Raw genomic sequence first — 25,454 nt, 5'->3', positions numbered from 1 at the left:
GGGCAACAAAAAGCTGGCAAAGTAAGTAGTACAAACAAGGAAGAACATTTTACAACTAATGGTTAATATACAAAATAAAAAAAATGGGAATCCCACCTAATACCTGTGTGTAGTACTCATCCTATATCTATGGGGGGGGGGTGTAATCAAAATATAATAGACAAGGGTATAAAACAAAAAACAAAAGGATTCTACACACCAATTGAGTTGACTATATCATTTATTGCATCAGAAGCTATACAAAACATTGCTAGCATAAACACCAGGACCTCCATATTCCCAACAACCTCCCAAAGACATCCCCTCCCCCTAAAAAAAAACAAATACCCCACCCTGTATGAGACAATAATGCACCACCCCTCGTGAACAAACGAGGGGTGGGGTATGCAATCCCTACAGGGAGCTGAGCCCACCCTCTCCAATACAAACACCCCCCTTAAAAATGGCTCTAAGCCAACCTGTCAAGGATCCCGAGAACACGTTCCCAATAAGGTGTAGTGATCCACTTTGTAAACACAAAGGGCGTGTAGTACACTGCCCCGTAATGGAACAGGGATACACAGGCCGATATGTACCCACACTCTACTAAACCCACAGGGATATCTGCACTGTCATGGGTAAGTCAGTCGTGTGTGGAATGGGGGTGATCAAAGAGTGGAATAGACGTTCCGATATTCAATCGATATCAGCTCATCCTATGTCCAGCTGGTGAGCACTGGTAACACAGGTACACAGCTTTATCAAAAGCATTAAGGAGAAGGAGAGGAAAAATATTGGGGTTGAAGATGGATGATGAGAAACATGTTCTTTTCTATAATTTGGTTAATAAGCAACAGGTCAGTAATATAGTCAAAATGTTCTTCCTTCCTTGTTAGTATCACTTACTTTGCCAGCTTTTTGTTGCCCTGTCCCAACCTTTTTGAGATGTGTTGCTGCCATCAATTTCAAAATTGTCTCAGAAGTAAAGAGAGGCTTAGGTTCATCTGTGAAAAGCTGCCTCCAAAAATGGTTGAACAAAAATTGTTGAACATTTCCGGAATAAAGTTTCTCAAGAAAAAAATTGCAAAGACTTCAGATATCATCCTCATACACTACATCATATCATCAAAAGATTCAGAGAGTCTGGAGCAGCCTTTTTCAACCAGGGTGCCTCCATGGTTCTTCATGGGTGCCTTGGCAAAATGGCTAAAAATTGCCCAAAACCTGTATACAAGTCAGCAGGTGGCAAAGCCTGCCTTTTGGTTATACAATGCCACAGGTGTTCATTGTGTACCATAACAACCTTCTAGCCGCCGGTGTCCTAACAACTAATTACATCATTGGTTGATAAGGAGGATATTGGGCTCCTACACAGCATTCTGGTTTGTCCCTCTCTGTCACCTCTGGGGTCATATCAGCTGAATGAGGAAGAAGAGACACAATGGTATACTAGTCATTGCCAGTGTGTAAAGGTGTATTTGCTTTGAAAGAATAAATCGACACCAACATTAGATGTCCTACATTTGTTTATGTGGCTGCATTATATAAAATTATTAGTTTAGTTTTATATATTTTAAAATGGAGTGCCTCGAGAGAATGCAGAATGTGCAGAATTTTAAAGGGTGCCTTGACTGGAAAAAGATTGAGGGATGCTGATCTGGAGAAACCTCTGTGTGCAAGTGACAAGGTCGAAACGCAACATAGGTTGCCTATGATCTTTGCGCCCTCAGAAAGCACTACATTAACCACTTAAGCCCTGGACCATTAGGCTGCCTAAAGACCAGAGGACTTTTTACAATTTGACACTGCGCTGCTTTAACTGGTAATTGCCTGGTCATGCAATGTTGTACCCAAACAAAATTTGCGTCCTTTTTCCCACAATTAGAGATTTCTTTTGATGGTATTTGATTGCCTCTGCGATTTTTTTTTTTGCGATATAAACGGAAAAAAAGACCAAAAATTTTGAAAAAAAATGATATTTTCTACTTTTTGTTATAAGAAAAATCCAATAAACCCAATTTTAGTCATACATTTAGGCTAAAATGTATTCAGCCACATGTGTTTGGTAAAAAAATGTCAATAAGCGTATATAAAAAAATAAATAAATAAAAATCAATAAACCAATAAGGTTTGCCCAAAAGTTATAGCGTCTACAAACTAGGGTACATTTTCTGGAATTTACACAGCTTTTAGTTTATGACTGCCTCATTCATTCTCTCATTTCTTGAGGTGCTAAAATGGCAGGGCAGTACAACCCCCCCCCAAAATGACCCCATTTTGGAATGTAGACACCCCAAGGAAATTGCTGAGAGGCATGTTGAGCCCATTGAATATTTAATTTTTTTGTCCCGAGTGATTGAATAATGACAAAAAAAACAAAAACATTTTTACAAAAAGTTGTCACTAAATGATATTCTGCTCACACATGCCATGGTTATATGTGGAATTGCACCCCAAAATAAATTTTGCTACTTGTCCTGAGTATGGGGATACCTCATGTGTGGGATTTTTGGGAGCCTAGCTGCATACGGGGCACCAAAAACCAAGCACCGCCTTCAGGATTTTTTAAGAGCATACATTTTTGATCTCACTCCTCACTACCTATCACAGTTTTGAAGATGGCAACCCCCCCCAAAAAATGACCCCATTTTGGAAAGTAGACACCCCAAGCTATTTGCTGAGTACATGGAATATTTTATACTTTGACACAAGTTGCGGGAAAATTACAAACTTTTTTTTTTTGCACAAAGTTGTTGATGATATATTGATTAAATGATATATTGCTCACACATGCCATGGGCATATGTGTAATTAAAAATACAAAATACATTCTGCTGCTTCTCCTGAGTATGGGGATACCACATGTGTGGGACTTTTTGGGAGCCTAGCCGCGTACGGGGCCCTGAAAACCAAGCACCGCCTTCAGGATTTCTAAGGGTGTACATTTTTGATTTCACTCCTAACTACCGATCACAGTTTTGAAGGCCATAAAATGCCAAGAAGGCACAAAAACCCGCAAATGACCCCATTTTGGAAAGTAGGCACCCCAAGCTATTTGCTGAGAGGCATGTCGAGTCCATGGAATATTTTATATTTTGACACAAGTTGTGGGAAAATGACAAACTTTTTTTTTTTTTTTTTGCACAAAGTTGTCACTAAATGATATATTGCTCAAACATGCCATGGGCATATGTGAAATTACACTCCAAAATACATTCTGCTGCGTCTCCTGAGTACGGGGATACCACATGTGTGGGACTTTTTGGGAGCCTAGCTGCGTACGGAACCCCGAAAACCAAGCGATGCCTTCAGGATTTCTAAGGGCGTAAATTTTTGATTTCACTCCTCACTACCTATCACAGTTTTGAAGGCCATAAAATGCCAAGATGGCACAAACCCCCCCAAATGACTCCATTTTGGAAAGTTGACACCCCAAGCTATTTGCTGAGAGGCATGGTGAGTATTTTAATACTTACATAGTTAGTCAGGTTGAAAAAATACATAAGTCCATCCAGTTCAACCTTAAAAACAATAAAAAAAATATATATTGTACAATCCAATATACCCAATATAACCAACCCACAGTTGATCCAGAGGAAAGCAAAAAACCCAGCAGAGCATGCTCCAATTTGCTACAGCAGGGGAAATAATTCCTTCCTGATCCCCCAAGAGGCAATCGGATTTTCCCTGGATCAACTTTACCTATTTTGCAGCTCTCATTTGTTTTTGAAAATTAAGAAAGAAAAGAAAAGTGGATTTTTTTTCTTTTTTCAATTTTCAAAACTTTGTGACAAAAAGCGAGATCTGCAAAATACTCACATACGTCTCAGCAAATAGCTTGGGGTGTCTACTTTCCAAAATTGCATCATTTGGGGGTGGGGGGGTTGTGCCACCTGGGCATTCCATGACCTCCAAAACTGTGATAGGTAGTGAGGAGTGAAATCGAAAATTTACACCCTTAGAAAGCCTGAAGGCGGTGCTTGGTTTTCGGGGTGCTGTACACGGCTAGGCTCCCAAAAAGTCTCACACATGTGGTATTCCCATACTCAGGAGAAGAAACAGAATGTATTTTGGGGTGTAATTTCACATATGCCCATGGCATGTTCGAGCAATATATCATTTAGTGACAACTTTGTGCAAAAAAAAAAAATTGTCTTTTTCCTACAACTTGTGGCAAAATATAAAATATTCCATTGACTCGACATGCCTCTCAGTAAATAGCTTGGGGTGTGTACTTTCCAAAATGGGGTCATTTCGGGGGGTTTTGAACTGTCCTGGCATTTTATGCACAACATTTAGAAGCTTATGTCACACATCACCCACTCTTCTGACCACTTGAAGACAAAGTCCTTTCTGACACTTTTTGTTTACATGAAATTTTTTTTTTTTGCAAGAAAATTACTTTGAACCTCCAAACATTATATATTTTTTTAAAGCAAAGGCCCTACAGATTAAAATGGTGGGTGTTTAATTCTTTTTCACACAGTATTTGCGCAGCGATTTTTCAAACGCATTTTTTGCCGAAAAAACACACTTTTTAAATTTTATTGCACTAAAACACACTATATTGCCCAAATGTTTGATGAAATAAAAAAGATGATCTTATGCCGAGTACATGGATACCAAACACGACATGCTTTAAAATTGCGCACAAGCGTGCAGTGGCGACAAACTACATACATTTTTAAAAGCCTTTAAAAGCCTTTACAGGTTACCACTTTAGATTTACAGAGGAGGTCTGCTGCTAAAATTACTGCCCTCGATCTGACCTTCGTGGTGATAAATCACATGCATGGTGCAATTGCTGTTTACATTTGACGCCAGAACAATGCTTGCGTTCGCCTTTGTGTGAGAGCAGGGGGGGGACAGGGGTGCTTTTTTTTTTTCTTTTGTTTTTTTTTCTTTTTGCTTTTTTATCTTATTTTTAAACTGTTCCTTTCATTTTTTTTTGCTATCATTTTTATTGTTATCTCAGGGAATTTAAATATCCGCTATGATAGCAATAGGTAGTGACAGGTACTTTAAAAAAAAAAAAAAATTGGGGTCTATTAGACCCTAGATCTCTCCTTTGCCCTCAAAGCATCTGACCATACCAAGATCGATGTGATAAAATGCTTTCCCAATGGTGCTGTTTACATCCGGTGAAATCTAAGTCATGAAATGCTCATAGCTTCTGTTTTCTTAGGCCATAGAGACGATTGGAGCCATTCTGATCTCTGATCAGCATGGTCAGGTGGTGGAACCAGCGGCTGCATTCTCAGTGGGGGGAGACATTCCCTCCCACTGCTTGTAAAAGCAATCTAGAGGCTAATTAGCCGCTAGGATTGCTTTTACATGAAAGCTAACCGCTGGCTGAACAGAATGATACCTTAACCCACAGGCATCATTCTGGTATAACCACTCAAAGTCCAGCAACATACCAGTACATTGCTGGTCCTTGTTGGGCATATATTGTAATCTTTTTTTTTCATGCAGCCTGTGGGCTGAATGAAAAAACGAGATTATGTATATTATGCTGTTGCTGTCAAGATAAATAAATCTGCGCTGCAGCTGAATGGCGTACCTGAAAGCAAAAAAATGGTTAACAATAAAGCACATCAAACAGTAAAGTATAAAAAAATTACAGACCTGAAAAGCAAACATGATAAAACAAAATAACAATAAAACATTGCAGAATAGAATACAGTAAAAAAGAGCAGAACAATAGAGAGAGACTAGAGAGAGAGAGAACAATAAAACGACAACTATTTTTGTTTTTTTTATTTTTTTGTTTTTTTATTTTTTTTTACCTTTTACAGAGCTCAATTCTCCACAACACCAGTCACCGTAGGAATTTGGACCGTCGTGTCTGCATGAAGGGAGGTAAGAATGAAAACATTCTTATTATCCCTCCACTTCATAGCGAGCAAGTTATTACACTTCAAGCAGGCTCTCTCCACCAGCCTAAGACGGGAATCTACAAGCCGCTGGGGAAAGCCCCGGCGATTCGATTAGGTTGCACGGTGCCACATGCTCCAATCTGATGATCAAACAAGTGACTAAAAAGTGGCACACTCGTGTAATAATTGTCCACATACAAGTGGTACTCCTTTCCGAATAAGGTGACACCAAGTCCCACACAATCTTGGCAATGCTCCCTATGTAATCTGGGCAGTTTGGCGGCTCTACGTGGCTATCTTTTTCCTCGTAAATCATAAAACTACATGTATAGCCTGTGGCCCTGTCACAGAACTTATACATCTTGATCCCGTATCTGGCACGCTTGCTGGGAAGTGATTGTTTGAATGACAAGCGGCCAGAAAACTTAATCAGGGACTCATCAACGCAGCCAACTTGATGGGGAGTAAACAAGTCTGCAAAACGTTGATTGAAGTGGTTTACGAAGGGGTGAATTTGTAGAGCCGATCGTATCCAGGGTCTCCACGAGGACGACAGAGTTCATTGTTGTTGAAATGCATGAACCGCAAGATCTGCTCGTATCGTGCCCTGGTAATAGAGGCAGAGAACACGGGCATATGGTAAATTGGGTCAGTGGACCAATATGACCGCAACGTACTCATTTTAACTACCCTGTTTCCCCGAAAATAAGACCTAGCGTGATTGTCGGTGATGGCTGCAATATAAGCCCTACCCCCCAAATAAGCCCTGGTTAAAGTCCTTGTAGGTCTTATTTTCAGGGTAGGGCTTATTTTCGGGGAAATAGGGTAGGGCTTATTTGGGGGGTACGGCTTATATTGCAGCCATCACTGACAATCACGCTAGGTCTTATTTTCGGGGAAACAGGGTATGTCCATGTCGAGGGAAAGGCCCAGAAAGATCTTAAATTCGCAAACCGTAATTGCTCTCCAATCTCTGGCAAGGGAGGACTGGGGAATAGTGGCGATGTATTGACCAGCATACAAATTGTTTTGGTCCACAATAGATCTATAGAGATCTTCGGTGAAAAACAGCGAATAAAAATCAAGTGATGTAAAATCAACTGTTTCCACCTGAATGCCAGGTTGGCCACTAAATGGGGGAAGCACGGATGCTGCAGAAGTGGCGGGTTCCCAATTAGGATTGGCGAATGCAGCAGGAAGGGCACTATGGGCTCAACGGGTCTGTCTTTGTCTTCTTGGTGGACGCTAGTATAGATCTGATCAGATCAGATATCGATCTATTCAGATACTATACCACTAAAGGAGGTGTATGCTGCGTGCGTGGGTGTTAGCGGTACTGGCACTAACCTGACACTGCCTGGGGCGACACAGACCCTATCTGACCCTAAAACCTAACTTATATCACCCTCCGGGCGATCAGGGGGTTAAACCTTTATTGGGTAATAAACGGCGGTTGCCCTGACACTATAAAAAACAAACTAACTAACCAGCGTCACCCATAACAGTTATATGGTGATTACTGGTGAAAGGGTTAACTAGGGGGCAATGAGGGGGTTCAAACCTTTACTAGGTAGTATATGGGGGTACCTGATGCTATAAAAAGCTGACAGGGAACCTAAATACTTACCTGCCTAACTAGCGTCACCTGTGACACTAATACAGCGATCAGAAAAAGATCGCTTAGTGACACTGGCGACGGGGGGTGATCAAGGGGTTAAATAGGTCCAACCTATGTATGTGATTATATGTCAGTATTATCTATATTCCTGTATGCTGTGGTCATTCAGGTGCTTATCTAATAGTTTTTTGAAACTATCGATGCCCCCCCCCCCGCTGAAACCACCACCTTTGGAAAGGAATTCCACATCCTTGCCGCCCTTAAAGAACCCTCTACGCAGTTTAAGGTTAAACCTCTTTTCTTCTAATTTTAGTGAGTGGCCACATGTCTTATTAAACTCCCTTCCGCAAAAAAGTTTTATTCCTATTTTGGGGTCACCAGTATGGTATTTGTAAATTGAAATCATATCCCTTCTCAAGCGTCTCTTCTCCAGAGAGAATAAGTTCAGTGCTCGCAACCTTTCTTCATAACGAATATCCTCCAGACCCTTTATTAGCTTTGTTGCCCTTCTTTGTACTTGCTCCTTTTCCAGTACATCCTTCCTGAGGACTGTTGCCCAGAACTGGACAGCATACTCCAGTTGAGGCCGGACCAAAGTCTTGTAGAGTGGGAGAATTATCGCTTTATCCCTGGAGTTAATCCCCTTTTTAATGCATGCCAATATTCTGTTTGCTTTGTTAGCAGCAGCTTGGCATTGCATCTACTAGGACCCCCAGAGGTTCACCCCCTAGTGAGTAGATTGCATTCATATTTTTGCCACCCAAATGCATTATTTTACATTTTTCTACATTAAACCTCATTTGCCACGTAGTTGCCCACCGCATTAATTTGTTCAGATCTTCTTGCAAGGTTTCCACATCCTGCGGAGAAGTTATTGCTCTGCTTAGCTTATTATCGTCTGCAAATACAGAGATTGAACTGTTTACCCCATCCTCCAGGTCATTTATGAACAAATTAAACAGGATTGGTCTCAGCACAGAACCCTGGGGGACACCACTTCCCACCCCTAACCATTCTGAGTAATCCCCATTTATCACCACCCTCTGAACTCGCCCTTGTAGCCAGTTTTCAATCCATGTACTCACCCTATGATCCATGCCAACGGGGAACTGTGTCAAATGCTTTTGCAAAATCCAGATACACAACATCTACGGGGTTTTGTTTATCTAGATGGCAGCTCATCTCCTCATAGAAGGTCAATAGATTGGTTTAGCAAAAACGATTCTTCATGAATGCTTATTACTGCTAATGATACCTTTTCATTACTAAAATCTTGTATATAGTCCCTTATCATCCCCTCCAAGAGCTTGCATACTATTGATGTTAGGCTAACTGGTCTGTAATTTCCAGGGATGTATTTTGGCCCTTTTTAAAATATTGGTGCTACATTGGCTTTTCTTCAATCAGCTGGTATCATTCCAGTCAGTAGACTGTCAGTAAAAATTTGGAACAATGGTCTGGCAATTACTTGACTGAGTTCCCCAAGTACCCTCGGGTGCAAGCCATCTGGTCCCGGTGATTTATTAATGTTAACTTTCCCAAGTCCATTTCTAATTATGTCCTCTGTTAGCCATGAGGGCGCTTCTTGTGATGTGTCCTGAGGACAAATACTGCAGTTTTGGTTACTGAAGCCCCCCGATACCCTCGTAAAGACTGAGAAGAAGATTAAATTCAATACCTTCGCCATCTCCCCATCCTTTGTAACCAGATGTCCTTCCTCATTCTTTATGGGGCCAATATGGTCTGTCCTCCCTTTTTTACTGTTTATATACTTAAAGAATTTCTTGGGATTTTTTTTGCTCTCCTCCGCTATGTGTCTTTCGTTTTCTATCTTAGCCGACCAAATTGTACCCTTACATATCTTGCTGCATTCTTTGTAAAGTCAGCCTTGTCATTAAAGAATACCTAAAAATTAGAAACAATGGCTCTGAAATGACAGAGCTCAATTCTTTTAGGATCCGTGGGTGTATGCCATCTGGCCCAGGTGCTTTATTCATCTTTATTTTATCTAAATATTTCAGGACCATATAAATTTTGAGCCATTGTGGATCATTTGGGGCTGTGTCAATATCATCCCCATTATGGTCATGAGCTCCCCAATGCTCCTTTGTATACACAGAGCTGAAGAAGGTGTTTAATACATTTGCTATCTTTGTCCCCATTAACCCACTCTAGATTGTTTTGTAAAGGGCCTACATGCTCAGACCTGACCTTTTTACTATTAATATATTTGAAGAACCTTTGGGAGTTTGTCCTATTCTCTTTTGCAATCTGTCATTCAAGTAGGAACTTTAACTGATGAAAATGGTGCCCGCACATCCGCACTCTACCCCTTTTGCGCTCTGCTCAGCACTATATGTTACCACATGGGGAATAACAGCTCAAGAACAGAAGAAAAACACTGCCAGGGGAAACTGCCTTGTTCCACTACTTCTAATTAGAGACTCCTCCCACCAGTCCAAGCTTCATTTTACCTCATCGCAGCATGCACATACTGCAGGGCCTTTAGCGACTTGACTGCCCTCCAGAGGAATTACTGCACTAGACCTGTACAGTACCCTGCCAATGAAGTAATCCGATATACTCTACCCAGGATCCAGTGGCAACTGGAAGACATTATAGGTCATCTTCATGCTTATATGTGAGGTCTGAGTACAGGCCATTAGGCCATAACTATATAGCCCTATTTTGCCCCACTCGGAGGTGTTAGGAAGAATCCAGGAAATTGGGACAAAGCCCTTACAAATATTTCGGACAGACACAGACATCTGTAGGCACACCCAGGGCGGGTACGGGGGGGGGCAGATGAAGTCCCAGCAGTGTGCTTTACAACTATGTGTCACTATACACATCTCTGTACCTGTAAAAGCCCTTCAACTCCCTTCTCTGTCAGCGGCGGCGTATCATCCATGTGTGTGTATCACTGCACACGGGCCCCCAAAGAGGGGGGGCCCACTCTGTCTCCACGCTGCACACATGATTGTCCCTTGACAGCCAGGGATGATCGGTGCGGCGGGGGACAGACAACTAATATTGTCTGTTGTGATAGCAATTTGATTAAAACAAAATGAAAGTTAGAGTGTAGAAACGAAATTTAAATATAATTAAAAAAACATAAAGCACCCTCGTGCTCATGTATAAATGTGAATGTGCACATAAACCCCACGTGCATATGTAAACAGCGACCACACCACACATGTAAGGTATAGTCCTGAAGGTCAGAGTGACAGCAATAATCCCAGCACCAGAGCTCCTGTGTAACTCTAAACTGGTAACCTGTAAAGGCTTTTAAAGTGCCACCTATGGATAATTGAATTTCTGCCACCATTCCATGGGCCTGAACAATTTTAAAGCATGACATGTTTGGTATCTCTGCGTAACATCATCTTTTATATTTTACCAAAAAATTGGATATTATATTGGGTTTGTGTTCACTAAAATGCATTAAAAGTATATTTTTTCCCAAAAATGGCATTTGAAAAACCACTGCACAAATATCGTATGACATCCCACCCATTGCAATACCCACCGTTTTATTCTCTTGGCCCTCTGCTTAAAAACATATATAATATTTGTGGGTTCTCAGTAAATTTTGAAGCAAACATATGCAGCTTTTTACACGTATGAGTGAAATGTCAGAATTGGCCCGGTTTTGAAGTGGTTAAAAATCATCCTTTAGGGGAAAGTCAAATCTAATGCTCAACAGTTTAGATATATTTTTTTAATCACACTCAAAAAATAAAACATAAATTCATGTTTGCAAGCTCCTGTTTCTCCTATGGTGTATTGTTATGCTTTAGGTACCAACCTCTCTGTTGATGTCTATACTAAATGCCTGAGGCTCCAATTCCATCTTGCGCAGGCGTGCAATCTCCTCTCGTGGAGACTCATACATCTTCTGAGGCTCTTGTGAGCGTATAGCTGCTTCAAGGTCTGAGATGTCTACCTCATGGATGCTCCGATGCCTTCTTACCTGTAACCAATTACTGTTGTGTCAAATTCATTTAGACCTTGCACTCATTTATTCCATCTACTGTTGCTATAACATTTGGCCTAGCTCACCACTCTGTATGTGCCTGCTGGTTTGGTAGTGCTGGGATCTGTTTGCTGACTGGGAGTGAGTTGAAGGCTCCGCCTCTTTTCTTTCATAGACCCACTCTGATGTCGTTTAATGCGATCTATTTGCTCTTCTACGCTCATTTTGGACTTGACTTCGGCAGGGAATAGGGCACTTTTTGGACGTTCCTGTAAATAACACAGGATATTTATGACCTTTTGGGTCTCTAAAACTCATATAAAACATTACATGATTTAAAGTTTAAAATTACTTTTGTTGAAAATAAACTGCCTTGGTCAGTTATGACCTGAACACTTATAGGGTTTAGCAACCTTTCAATGAATAGTATTACCTTCTGGCATTTGAAATGAAACACATGGATTTCAGTTACTTATGAGCCAGTGGTTTTTTTTCTGATAGGTACATTATCAGTCTTAGTTTTGTAAAAAAAAAAAAAAAAAAATTATGGGAAAAGCAATGAACTAATCACATTACCAGGGAATATCTTTTTCTGGGGCAGTTTTTACACCAATCATGTACATAACATTTTCTATCCAGCTAAGCCATGTTTGCATTTTATTTTAATGTTCAGATCTGGCTGCAGTTGGAACAAGAAAAGTAGTTTTACCTAACACTTAAAGGCTTTTGTAGCACTTGTGCATGTTATATCATAGTTACACTTTAAATTAATCTGAATTTCCACATATTAAGAGTATTTAAACCATATGGTAAGCAAAGGTACTAGTAGTATAAACATGATAGGCAAACTCTCACAGTTTTCTTATCTGCCTCAAATTCTGTCTGTATACAGGAGAAGCTGCTGGTAGTAGATTTCCAACATGTGATAGTTCTTAGATAAATGTCTGTGTTTACCCTAGAGCTCACTCTTGTGTGTGTGCTTCCATCTATATCTTTCAGTGTTTCAGACAGACTACTGTCATGAACTTAGCCCACACACATTATTAGCAGATGAGACAGACAGCAAAAGTGTTGTAGGCCAAGTCAAGTATTGCCATCATCATGCATCAGCTACATCAGCTAATGAATGCCGCTGCAAGACTTATCCACCTTACCAACCATTCAGTGTTCTCCACCCCTCTCTGCTAATCCCTCTACTGGCTTCCATTTACCCAACGAATAAAATTCAAAGTACTATCAATAATTTACAAAGCCATCCATAACTCTGCCCCCAGCTACATCACTAACCTAGTCCCAAAATACCAACCAAGCTGCTCTCTTCAGTCATCCCAAGACCTCCTGCTCTCTAGCTCCCTTGTCACCTCCTCCCATGCTCGCCTCCAGGATTTCTCCAGAGCTTCTCCCATGCTTTGGAACTCCCTACCCCAATCTGTCTGACTGTCCCCTAATCTATCCATCTTTAGGCGATCCCTGAAAACCCTTCTCTTCAAAGATGCCTATCCTGCTTCTAACTAACACTGTTTTACTTCCTCCATCAGCTCATCCCCCACAGCTATTACCTTTTGTATCAATTGACCCTTCCTTTATAGATTGTAAGCTCTAACGAGCAGGGCCCTCTGGTTCCTCTTGTACCAAATTGTGATGTAACTGTAATGTCTACCCTCATGTTGTAAAGCGCTGCACAAACTGATGGCGCTATATAAAACCTGTATAATAATAATAAAAAAATAATACATCACACCCACCACCCTTCTTATTCATGACTTCCATTCCAAGTCAACCTGTACCCAGGCTACACAAACGAATGTATCGACATATTCTGAATAGCAAAAAAGCATGGTAAAACAAGTCCTTATTCACCTCAGTAGCCATAGGCAGGGTTGCCACCTGTCCGAGATTCGCCCGTACAGTCCAGGTTTTAAATCCCATGCCCAGGTTTCAGTCCGCCTGAAACCCAGACAAATAAGTGGTACCAGCACCAATCCTCCTCTCTTCCTCTCCCCTCCTGTCGGCTTCCAGTGTTTTTACCTATATTGGCACTTTAACTGACTGCACAGGCTTATCATTCCTGCCTCCACTCTGGATCCTCCAGCCTCCCCTTTGTGCAGGGCCCGGGATCAGATTGGCTGTCCTGGTACAGTGAATGAAGGGAGGGTGGTTTTGGCAGCATGGAGAACACAGCAAGCAGCAGTGACAGTGACCTCACTCACAGACGTTGAAACTGTGCTGGATTTCTTCTTCCTTCTCTCTGCTACTGTGAGCCTCCCCCTTCCCACCATGACCAGAGCTTCTGTGTGTGTGTGTATGGCTCTGGATGTCTTCACCCACTACACACCATTCATCTTCTCCAGAAGGAGGAAGGGACAGTGGTCTCTTTCTTCTAGAAGGGGTCTTTTTGCAGTCTTCCTGGCCAGTTGTGTCTTTCTTCTAGAGGGGGGTGGGCAAGGCCCCCTCCTATCACCCCTCTGCCGTCCTCCCAACTTGAGGTCTTTTTTTAACTGGATGAAAGGGGGTTCTTATGTTCCTGAATGTGGGGTCCCCCCTTATCATCCCCCTGTTCAGTCCTCCTAGCTGGGTGTTTTATTTACATGAAGGGGGGTCCCCTCTTACCACCCCCCTGCAGTCCTCCTAGGTAGGGGTCTTATTTAACTGGAGGGAGGTTCCCTCTTATCACCCCCCTGCAGACCTCCCAGCTGGAGTCTTCTTTAACTGGAGGGGAATTCCAATGTTCCTGGATGGGGTCCCCTCTTATCACCCCTCCCTGCAGTCCTCCCAGCTGGGTGGTCTTCTTTAACTGGAAGGGGGAGGGAGGGGAGTTTCTGTATTCCTAGATGGGGGTCCCAATCGATCACCCACCTACAGTCCTCTCAGCTGCGGTTTTCCTTATCTAGAGGGGGAGGGAAGAAAGTTCCTGTATTCCTAGGTGGGGTTAGATTCTAATCACCCCTGCAGTCATTTTATTCAGGAGTCTCCTTTAACTGGGGAACCCATCTCCTCACCAACCCGGAGTCCTCCTGATCAGGGGTCTCTCTTAACTGGAAGGGGGTTCTTGTATTCGTTGATGGGGGTTTTCCTGTATTTGTCTGTATTGCTGGATGAGTGGGAGGGGGTCCCTTCTAATAACCCACATGCACTCCTCCTGTTAAGGGTTCTCCTTCTCCTATAGAGGGGTCAGTACATCTGGAAGTGTGTGTGTGTGTGTGTGTGTGGGGGGGGGGGGGGGGGCATGTTCCCTGATTCCAGTTGTACTCAGGGACAGACTGACCTTGTTTGATTTAACTATGCCCCTTAAGCTTCTTCCATTAACACCATTTGGCCACACCCACTGTTTGTCGTGCTATGTGTGCCACATTATTACTCTTCTTGGGGCACCCAAAGGTGTTGCAGGTCTTTTACAAGCCTGTAGTGTACATTATACTGCAAAAAAAAGATATTGCTGTGCGCCGCTAAAGTGTTCAGGTTTGACTTGATGAAAAGCTGGCAACCCTAGCTATAGGCAATGTGGGGGAAAACTACGTTCAAAGTTCACAGCAAGGGCAGTTCTTAGCTCCTTTTCTATTACTATTTATTGCAACTGAATCTTTTAATCTTTTGTGTCCAAGTATAAATCTATGTTTATCCCAAGTATGTTTAGGCCTCATACGCATTGGGGATATTCTAAAAATGCATTTCTCCTGGCAGGAGAAAAGCAGCTGCAAAAGTGCTTCTAAGCCACCTTTTTTCCAAGCACGTTTAGTTGCATCAAGCTCTTCAGAATTTATTCATTTTTTTAGTCAGAATATTAATTTATTCTGACCATTCTGATTTATTCAAAAGCTCATCTCCTAAATACGCAAGTGATGTTTTTTTTCTGCCTCTAACTCCTGTCAACACCTATAGTGTACATGGGCTGAACGAAAAATAAAACTCATAGTGTGTACCAGGCATAACATAGTTTGGCAAACTTCATTGCACATCATGTTTGCTTCATGTTGTTTGTTTACTGAACAGCAGAAATTACTCATGCCAAGCGTGTGATAATCTCAGAGAAGCCCACATGACCACTATGGGGCATGGCTGCTTCTGATCCTATGATCAGATGCAGCCAGGGCCCATAATAGTCATGTATGCTTCTATGAGATAATTATACTCTTGGTATGAATAATTTCTGTTGTTCAGTAAACTCAAAATAAATCATGAACTGACTCAGAAGCTAGAGAGATTAGACTGCCTAGGTTTTATTAAGACATACTTAATTACATACCTCCTTTTTAATTGGGACTGAATTAATTTAGGCCTGTACTGTGTGCAGTAATTAGTGTATTTATAAGGATTATAAAAAAGGCAGATAGGGTAAGTGCCTTGGCCCTGTAAGGGTTAATTTCATTCAGGATCCACTGACTCTCCCGTGCAACCTGGGGTGCTTACCACAAGTACCTGGAAATAGATCAGACACACCGTAGCATTCCAAATCTATTCAGATCTTTATTCATTGTGTACAAACGTATATGTGAATGCAAATGGGCAGGTATAATATGGCCCTTCAACCAATAAAAATAATACACGTTTACAAAAGGAGTATAAATTTTAGCATATTCATAAGTCATGAATAAATAATCTAAAACAGTAGCCATTGTTCTAACTTTTCTTTTGGGAAATTGTGCTTTTATCAGAAGTTAAGATTTTTTGGGGGATCATGAAGAAATAAACAGTTCTGGACTTAAGTATTCTTTATGGTTAGTCAGTGTTAGCTTTGTGAGGCTTTAGTTTACAGAAAGAGATCAGCAATGACAGCTTTTTTATTGCTTTCAATTAGGTTTCCTTTAAAATGAAATACTGATCATACACACTGCACTCCCTGTACCTGGAAATAGCTTTTATATATAATCCGACACCATCAAAATTTGCAAGTATATTGTATAAGATACAATTCAAAGTTCAAACACTGCATTTCAAATCCTACAGAATTGTTTCACAGACCCATGGTACAATTCATCCACAGATGGCTGTATTAAAAGTGATTGATGGGTAAGCAGTGTTAGGAGACAGCTGTGCCAAAGCACTGAGCTATCTCACCTGCCCAAATTACACAACTTCAACAATCCTTTCCCTTTCACTGGGTCACTGAACCAATCCAATACCTCGGCAGCCAACCTCAGGAAACTTGTATTTTTCTTGTCAAATAGCATACATAAGTACATATGGTGGCAGCAAAAGAAAAGATCACATATATGGTAATATTGAGTTGTAGTTCCAACATAAAATAAAAAGTAGTTTAACGAAAACAATTTTAGCATAGATCTAACTACTCAAAAGATTACGTCATACATTGTATAAGAAAGGATACCAACTTAGACCAGGTTGATATAAGATGACCTCAGATTAAAAAAAAAAAAAAAGGCTTAAAGGGGTTGTAAAGGTAAACATTTTTTCACCTTAATGCATTCTATGCATTAAGGTGAAAAAACTACTAACAATACCGCCGTCCCCAGCCCCCCCGTTTTACTTACCTGACCCCTCGAAATTCGGCTGCTCGTTCACGTCCTCGATTCCGCTGCTCAGCCTGGCCGCTGATTGGCTACAGTGGATGGATTGGAAGCAGCATAGCCATTGGCTCGCGCTGCTGTCAATCACATCCAATGACGCGGCGCGCTGGGGGGTGGGGCCGAGTGATACAGCGAGCGGCTATAGCCGCCGGCTGCATCACGGGAGCGCGCCCGCAATAACTAACCACCATGCGAGGGAGCTCACATTAAGGTGGTTAATTATTGCGGGGAGGAGCTGAGACAGCCGCCGAGGGACCCCAGAAGAGCAGGTTCAGGGCCACTCTGTGCAGAACGAGCTGCACAGTGAAGGTAAGTATAACATGTTTGTTATTTTTTAAAAATAAAAAAAATACCTTTACAACCCCTTTAATTATTATCAAGAGTATCATTTTTAAAAAAAAAAAGAAATTATTTATTATAGAATCTAAAATCTTATACTACATATAAGTAGAATTGGTATAATGATAACCAAGGAAATAAAAGTTCTGCTACCAGAACTATAAAAATAGTAAATTGAAAGAGGAGAGAGAGAGAGAATCGGGGGAAAAAGTAAAAGAGAGAAAGAAGATAAAAGAAAAAGTAATCTTAGGTAGGAGAAAAAATAGATAGGGAATAAAGAAATGAGAGGTAGTAGGGGTTCTCCGGGTAGTACTTGGTAATAAACACATACCATGAATGCAGAGAGTGGAAGTATAAATCGAGATTACCAAGGTCTTAGTAGGGAAGCATCAAAATTGGAAAGCAAAAAGTGAGTCACCCAGGGATTCCATATATTCTCAAAGTTGGGTATTTTATCTTGAGTTATAGCCTCTGTTTTGGTTAATTGCTTGATTGATTCTATTTTTAGTTTCCGCAATTATTAAGGATGGGGATTTCCAAGCTTTGGCAATTGTTTGTTTTGTGGCTGTAGCGATCTGTAATAGGAGTTTGAATTGGCGGTAAGAGAGAGTGGGGTTTTAAATTTAAGTGCTATTGTAGGATCAGGATTGATATCAGGACAAACAGTGTTGAAATCATAAGAAATACACCTTTCCAGATTTTTTTTGCTGCCGGGCAATCCCACCAAGTATGGAAATGTGATCCTGGGTCACCACAGCCACGAAAACAAGATGGAGAATAATTTGGGGCACATTTCGCAATTCTGACAAGGACCAAATACCACCGCGTGAGTACTTTGTCTCTAATGCCACGTACACACGATCGGAATTTCCGACAGCAAATGTTCGATGTGAGCTTGTTGTCGGAAATTCCGACAGTGTGTAGGCTCCATTGGACATTTGGTGTCGGAATTTCCGACAACAAAAATTTGAGAGCTGGATCTCAAATTTTCAGAGAAAAAAATCCATTGTCGTAAATTCCGAGCGTGTGTAGACAATTCCGACGCACATAATTCCATGCATGCTCTGAATGAAGAGCTCGATCTGGTAAAACTAGCGTTTTTAATGGAGATAGCACATTTGTCACGCTGCAAATTTTTAAATCATTTAATGCAGCACATTTTCTTCTTCTTTATAATGCTAGAATAATGAAGTTGTTTTGCTGCTGATATTCACACAGAGTTCTGACAAACTGATTTCTTTATTTTTTCTCGTGATCTCCTGAATAATCTTTATTTTTTTCTCCAGATCTCCAGAATACGGTTTATTTTTTTTATATAGTGAACTACTTTTCTTTTTTATCAAGATCTGATTTTTTTTTTCTAGTGATCTCCATAATATTTTTTATCGTTTTGTGTGTCAAGTTACCGCACCATTATTATCTTGTATTTTTTAACCTCAAGGGGGTTAGTTGGTGTCGGTGTCCCTTGTTAATTTGACATTGTATTTTTGGAGGACTGATCCTTCTTTCTCCAAAACTGGAGTTACACTTTGGCAAGCTCAATGTTGGCTCTCAAGTCTTGCACAAGTCTGGGTATATAAAGTGAACACAGCAGCTATAGAGTGGGATTGTTTCATAGGAACTGAAGGTGTGTGAGTGGAGGTACGCTGCACAGAGGGATACTGTTGACAGGACTTTGGATCCAGCCTTTACACGCTTGAGACGTTTACCATCCACTGAGATATCTGGAGGAGTGTGTCAGTGCTAGCTGTCCAATCTGGATGCAATCCTGAGACCTGCCTGTTTGCGTTTGCCATCTGGTAAGTGCATATTTTTGGTGGTGGAGGATCACGGTGTATGATGATGTGTTGTGTTTCCTTTTTCCATCAGACTTCCACGGAGAACTGTTGGGAGATTCTTCTCTTCCCTTCACTAGACCTCTTTCTTCTTTCACCCACGGACTTTGTCAATATGTATGCATTTTTTGATGCAATCTGATGTTTTTGTGATATTTGCATATATTGAAGTTTTATGCACTTTTCAATCATAATTAGCGCAGTTTTTTTCTTTGTTTTTATTTTTGAAATGTACCTGCCTACTCACATACAAACTGTCCTTTTTGAAGTAAAACACATAGCTAAGTATATGTCAAACAAAAATAGACATTTATTAGGGGTTATAACAAAATAAAGAGGAAGGTAACCCTGGATAAACTGGTGAAATTGGCGGAGCCTTTGTACCCCAGGGCACACATCAACTATTTGACAGGCAAAATTGGTAGCCTGAGGAGTCCATTTAAAAGGGAGCACAATCCGGTCCAGGACTCCAAGAGATCAGGAACAGCAGCAGATGACATATATGTCCCGAGGCTGTGGTCATACAACAGCCTGCGTCTTTTGTCAGACCAGACTTAACCCAGGCCATCACTCTCTTGTCTCCCTTACATGCTTGCTTCCACACTTGCTTCTAGGCTGTGGCTCTGGTGTTGGAGTTGTGGCAGGAGGTGGAGGAGGAGGAGGATGGTCGAACTCACAAACATGGCTTTTGCTTGTGAGTTCGCCCTTCAACCCCTTATTTAGGGCCTGATAGATCACTTCCTCACAAATGAGGTGTTGGCCCACCTCCATTTCCTCCATTTTGCTGGTAGCCATGCAGGCATAGGCCTCTTGAACATGGGGGGGGTTCTGAGGGCCGCAGAATCCTGCCGAATTAACCCAAGTGCTGACTCCTCCACGTTCCTCCTCTTCCCGGGCCTTTTTGTTTGAAGGCGTAGGGGAGGGACCTGGGATTCGGTCAAGCTACTGGGCCCGGCCACCTCCTGGCTGCCACTTACCCCCGCCACCTCCTGGCTGCCACTTTCCACAGCCTCCTCCTGGCTGAGGCTTTCCTGTGTATGAAAAAGGGACATAGTTTTAGTTTTTTGTTCATCAATCACACACAATTTTGAGCTCATGACTGTTGCAAATTTAATGTTAACAAATCGAAAAGACCATCATTCTGACCCCAGCATTTTTAATTCTTGTCCCAATCATTTTTGCCTACTACTGTCTACTGATATGTAAACCACTTTGTTAAATCAGAAATTAGTGATCAATAATAACATCTAGTTAATATCATTCATTTTTTGACCAGAAATATGTTGAACAATGCTATACCAGACTCAAGCTGGGCTCCTCTACATATTCTTCCTGGATGGAAATCCCAGGTTGGACGTCGGAAGCCTAAGCTGGGGTGGAAGGAATCGTGGAAGGAAGAGTTGAGAGTGATGGTCTGATTTCAGTCTGGTCCGACAGAAATCGCAGTCTGCCATAGTACCACAGCCTGGGTACATAAATGTCATCTGCTGCAGCTCCTGATCTCTGGGAATCCTGGACCTTCTTGCGCTCCCTATTATATGTGCTCCTCAGGCCACCAATTTTGGCCTTCAAATATGGGATGGTTGCCGTGGGGATCTGCGGCTTCACCAATTCCATCAATTTATCCTGGCTGCTTTCCTCTTTATTTTATGAGTATAAAAGGGGTGTTTTACCAGCCACAGACAGGGCAGATCTCTGTACATATCAATGAATTGGGGAGGAAGTCGTGATAGTTGAATCTATCAATTTTATCTGTAAGACACAACACAAGACAAACTCTAATGTCAGGCTAAACTCTCATAATCTTGTCCCAATATAAGCCTCAATCTATAAGCAGTATAGGCCACTGATGCCCCAAGTTAAAATTGTACCTTCGTTATCACGATCGGCGCTTCCGCTACTCCTTCCTCCGCTCACAATTCATACGTACGACGCGCGCGTGTTACGCTTTATATACATTGCGCATGCGTGAAACTCCACCCGCCCCGACCTTCTTTCTAGTATATTTCCCACTCCTTCTCTTTCAGCGCAGTGGGAGAGCACATTGGGGAGACAGAGCAGGTGCATGCAGACAGTAGAAGCAACGACGAGGAAAGCCAGGAGCCAGGAACGTCCCGATCCAGGAGGAGATTTAAGGCCTCAAATATGGCCTTTGTAGAGATGGTGGACATCTTGAAGAGGGCTGACTATGATGGGAAGTATGGCCCTTACCTAAACCCAAATGTGAGAAAGGCCAAGATCATGACTAAAGTTGTGAGAAGTCTGCACAGGAATTTTGGGGTACGACGATCCAAGGAGCAATTGAGGAAACACTAGTCAGACCTGAAATTGAGGGAGCACGATCAGTACAAAAGGATCAGGAAACAGCTTCTAAAAAGTATTTGTCGTGTGTTCCTATTATTATTATTATTACTTGCATGCTGCTCCATGTGCTTTTCTTTACTGTTGTATAGTTTAAAATGGCAACTTTCAGGTTCGTGGGCGCAGTAATCGGTCGTAGTAAACATCGTTCGTTCGCCCACTAATACAATGTTTTTGGCAGATGCAGGTTAACTACATTTGGTCATGCTAATTTGTATTAAAAGAAGTTTAGTACATTGTTGTCTAGATAGGTTTGTAACTAGAATGAAATGCAAACTTGATTCAGTGTAAAGCACTTTACACATCTGGACACATCTGGACGCAGGAGCGCTAGTGTGGGACACCAGAACAAACTTTTTAGGGTGCCTCACACAGGTGCTCCAGTGGATACCAGGGGTATCTCCATGTGTGAAACTTGCACAAAACAGGTAAGTATTCCAGCTTTAGAAAGGGAAAAAAAATAATGTCTTCAGCTTGGAACTCTGCCAAAACAGACAATTGTATGACACTTCCAATGTTTCATATTCCTATTTCTGGCCTCAAATACCTGTGTGTTTTTTTTTAATTCACATAGGGGAGAAAAGACTCGGGACATCTGAGGACACCAGAAACCCCACACCTCCTAAAGAAGGGGAACTCAGCAAACCACAACCTGAGGATGTGGAGGGAGAGGTTATGGGCGAAATAGTGACCACAACAGGTCAGTGTCTGAGACCACAGCTTCAGGTAATAGATGTATGCCTGTATATTTATAATACATGGTGTGCTTTTTTTTTATTTTAGGTGATTTGGATGTTGTGGAAGAAGAATCTCATTTCACCAGTGCAAGTGCACAAGTCCTCATTGGAGAGATAATGGTGTACAATCGTGAATTAGAGAAGATCAGGGAAGACATCAATGATGTTGAAAAAAGACTCAAAAAAACATTGATGTTTTAGGCAGAATCTAAAACACACCAAAATTATTAAAGTTTGTCGTTATATTTGTTATTTTTCAAACAATTTTAAAGTAATTTTAAAGCCAAATTCTGAAGATGCACACAGTGTGTCAACATGTGCTATCTGCCATCACAGGATATCAATGTACGCAATTTGTGGGTGCAACCCCTTCCTCGCAACTAAAGTAGATGAGAGGAAGGTGTTGCACCCCTGAAACATGTCCATTGATCCCCCATGATGGGAGCTAGCACATGTTGACATTAGGCATGGGATCAGGAGGGAAATCTCCATTTTGACTCCCAAATTGTGTGCATCTTCAAAATTTGGCTTTTACAGGGGTGACATCACCCCATCTGATGAAGGCAAGATCAACACAGTTTGGACATACTAATGTCTCATATTGCCTTCACTTTGTCAAAGTTAAAGTGGAGTTCCACCCACTTTTACAACTCTTCAGCATCCCTCACTAAACTGTGCACTGTAAACGAATTGGATATATTTTTTTTTTTTTTCTCAGCACTTACTGTATATCTGCTGTATTCATTTTTCACTTCCTCCTCCCTGGCCGCGGCCCATCACATCATTTCCTGTTTGCAATGCCTTCTGGGAAGGGGCGGCAACTTCCTCTGACACTGCTGTTGCTATGGAAACCTGACCTGAAACCTATTACACTGCTTGTGCTGCACTGAGCATGTGCGAGATCTGCAAGGATGAAATCCAGAAAGAAATACAGTCTGGCTTCAGATGCCCAGACTTAAGATGTCCACGGCCTGCTGTAAGTTTATAAAATAACAAACTACTGCTATAAACTAACAAAACAGACCTTAGTTTACAGACTAACCTTACTAGAATACATTAAGCTTGTGTATTATAGGGGTATTTTTATTTAAAAAGAATAATTTCGGCCGGAACACCTCTTTAAACTTTGTAAGTTCCTGAGTTGTGTATGTTTTATGGTTTTAAACATGCCTGTTTAACCCAAAAAAGGCTATTTTTACCGTCAAACATAAAAATGTTATATAACAAATATGTTGGTTTGTTCAAAAGCCCTTTTCTAACACACATGTGAATGTGCAGAGAGTAAAATGTTTTATACTCAACAATGTGTGGCTTCTTCTTTCAATGCTCAATACCAGTTTTTGGAGTAAGTTGGTGTTTACAGTGGCAATGGGGGTTATTTACTAAAGGCAATCCACTTTGCACTACAAGTGCACTTTCAGTGCACTTGTAGAGCAGAGTGGATTTTACTTTTGTGAATTACCCACACAGTGCTCTAAAATTTGCCCCAATCAGGCCATTTTCGGGACTCAAAACAATTAATTCATGGTGCTAAAAAGGATGTCTTTATCATTAACCACTAGGCGTCCGTGCTATAGCCGAAAGACGGCTACAGTGCGGCGCCCACATCAGTGCCATTGGTGCCACAGTGCTCATCACTGTTAGTGTCACAGTGCCATCTGTCATCAGTGCCATCTGTCAGTGTTACCTGCCACATCAGTGCCACCTGTCAGTGTCACCTGCCACATCAGTGCCACGTTTCATCAGTGCCACATCAGTGCCATGTATCAGTGCCATCTGCCAGTGTCACGTGTCATCAGTGCCACGTATCAGTGCCATTTGCCAGTGTCACGTGCCATCAGTGCCATCTGTCATCAGTGCCATCTGTCATTAGTGCCACCTGTCATCAGTGTCACCTGCCACATCAGTGCCACCTGTCAGTGTCACCTACCACATCAATACCACGTTTCATCAGTGCCACATAAGTGCCATCTGTCACCAGTGCCACATCAGTGTCACATGTCATCAGTGCCACATATCAGTGCCATTTGTCACCATCAAGAATGTCTAAAAGATCATTTTTAGCCGAGGAGACGTACAATATTCTTGCGGCCGACGAGAGCAATGTGGAGCTCTCCGATTCGGATTCCTCCTCATAGTCAGATTCTGAGTCTGATGAGGACTATGAGCCTGTCCTAACCAGTGGAACACTGGCAGCCTCAGAGGAGGATGAGAGTCTGCCCGCCAGACGAAGGCGTTCTGGTGAGGAGGCAGTGCCATCCACCAGCACAGCATTGCCATCCACCAGCACCGCAGTGCCATCCACCATCACCGCCGTACCTCAGCAAAGGCCACGTACCAGTGGGGTGCCACTTCAGTCCCAAAGGGTTTAGGTCCCATGCCAGCCTTCCCTATTCCTTCTGAACCCCTTGTGGCTTCCTCCTAATTCAGGAGAAGCTATCTATCATTCCCTCTTTCACTGCCCAGCCAGGAGTCCAGGTGGACTGTCACGTACCTTACAGCGGAGCCCGAAATGATGAGGGTGGCCTCTTGCACGGTTCCAGTCCAAGCACCCCTGGTGGTGGGTACAGGGAGTGCAAGGGCAATTAAAGGGTGCAATTGCCTGCAGGCAGGAGGCTGGAACTTGGAGATACAGGAACCTCTGCTGAGGAGATGTGGAGACTGATCACCAAACTTGTTCAGCGGGAGCCAGATCAGGATCAACTGCAGAATCAGGAACAGGCAGTAGTCGGCAACAGGCTGGCAGCGGGGTACCAAGTCAGAAGGCAAAACCGTAGTCAGAAACAGGCAGAGGTTGGCAACAGACGGGCAGCAGGGTACAGAATCAGGAGGCAGAGCCGTAATAATAAGTTCAAGCCAAGGCCAGTATTGCAGGTAGAGGCAGGTTCAGCAGGCAGGGGAGAACCAAGAGAATGGTCAGAAGATAGCCGGGTTTTCAGGAACAAGGTCAATCAGGCAGAGTAACAACAGGAACACAGCAACAAGCTGAAGACAATCCAGCACTGATGCTAGGCAGACTCTCTGTTTATATAGGGTGCTGTGTGCCAGGATTCACGCCAGCGTACGTGCGTACACACATGCGCATTAGCACCTTGGCGCCAATGAGCGTTAGCACATTAGCTCCTTAGCACATTGGCGCATGTGCGTTAGCACATTAGCGCTTTGGCACACGCGGGTGCGCGTTCGCATAGAGGTGCCATTGTGC

General features: G+C 42.2%; 1 protein-coding gene across 5 annotated transcripts in view; it reads right to left on the bottom strand.

The window, feature by feature from the left end:
- PLEKHA6 (pleckstrin homology domain containing A6) overlaps positions 1-25,454 on the bottom strand; it is a 1,624,617-nt gene that overhangs the window by 416,773 nt on the left and 1,182,390 nt on the right. For all 5 annotated transcript variants that reach the window (XM_073615840.1, XM_073615839.1, XM_073615838.1 and 2 more), the window contains 2 exons: positions 11,539-11,721; positions 11,285-11,449 (listed from right to left, as the gene is read on the bottom strand). In XM_073615840.1, the coding sequence (XP_073471941.1) occupies positions 11,285-11,449; positions 11,539-11,721 (348 nt within the window). The remainder of the gene's footprint in view (positions 1-11,284; positions 11,450-11,538; positions 11,722-25,454) is intronic.

This window comes from Aquarana catesbeiana, linkage group LG02 (assembly GCF_042186555.1).
Source record: "Aquarana catesbeiana isolate 2022-GZ linkage group LG02, ASM4218655v1, whole genome shotgun sequence".
NCBI classification, from domain to species: domain Eukaryota; kingdom Metazoa; phylum Chordata; class Amphibia; order Anura; family Ranidae; genus Aquarana; species Aquarana catesbeiana.
This window is presented reverse-complemented; position numbering and strand designations above follow the sequence as displayed.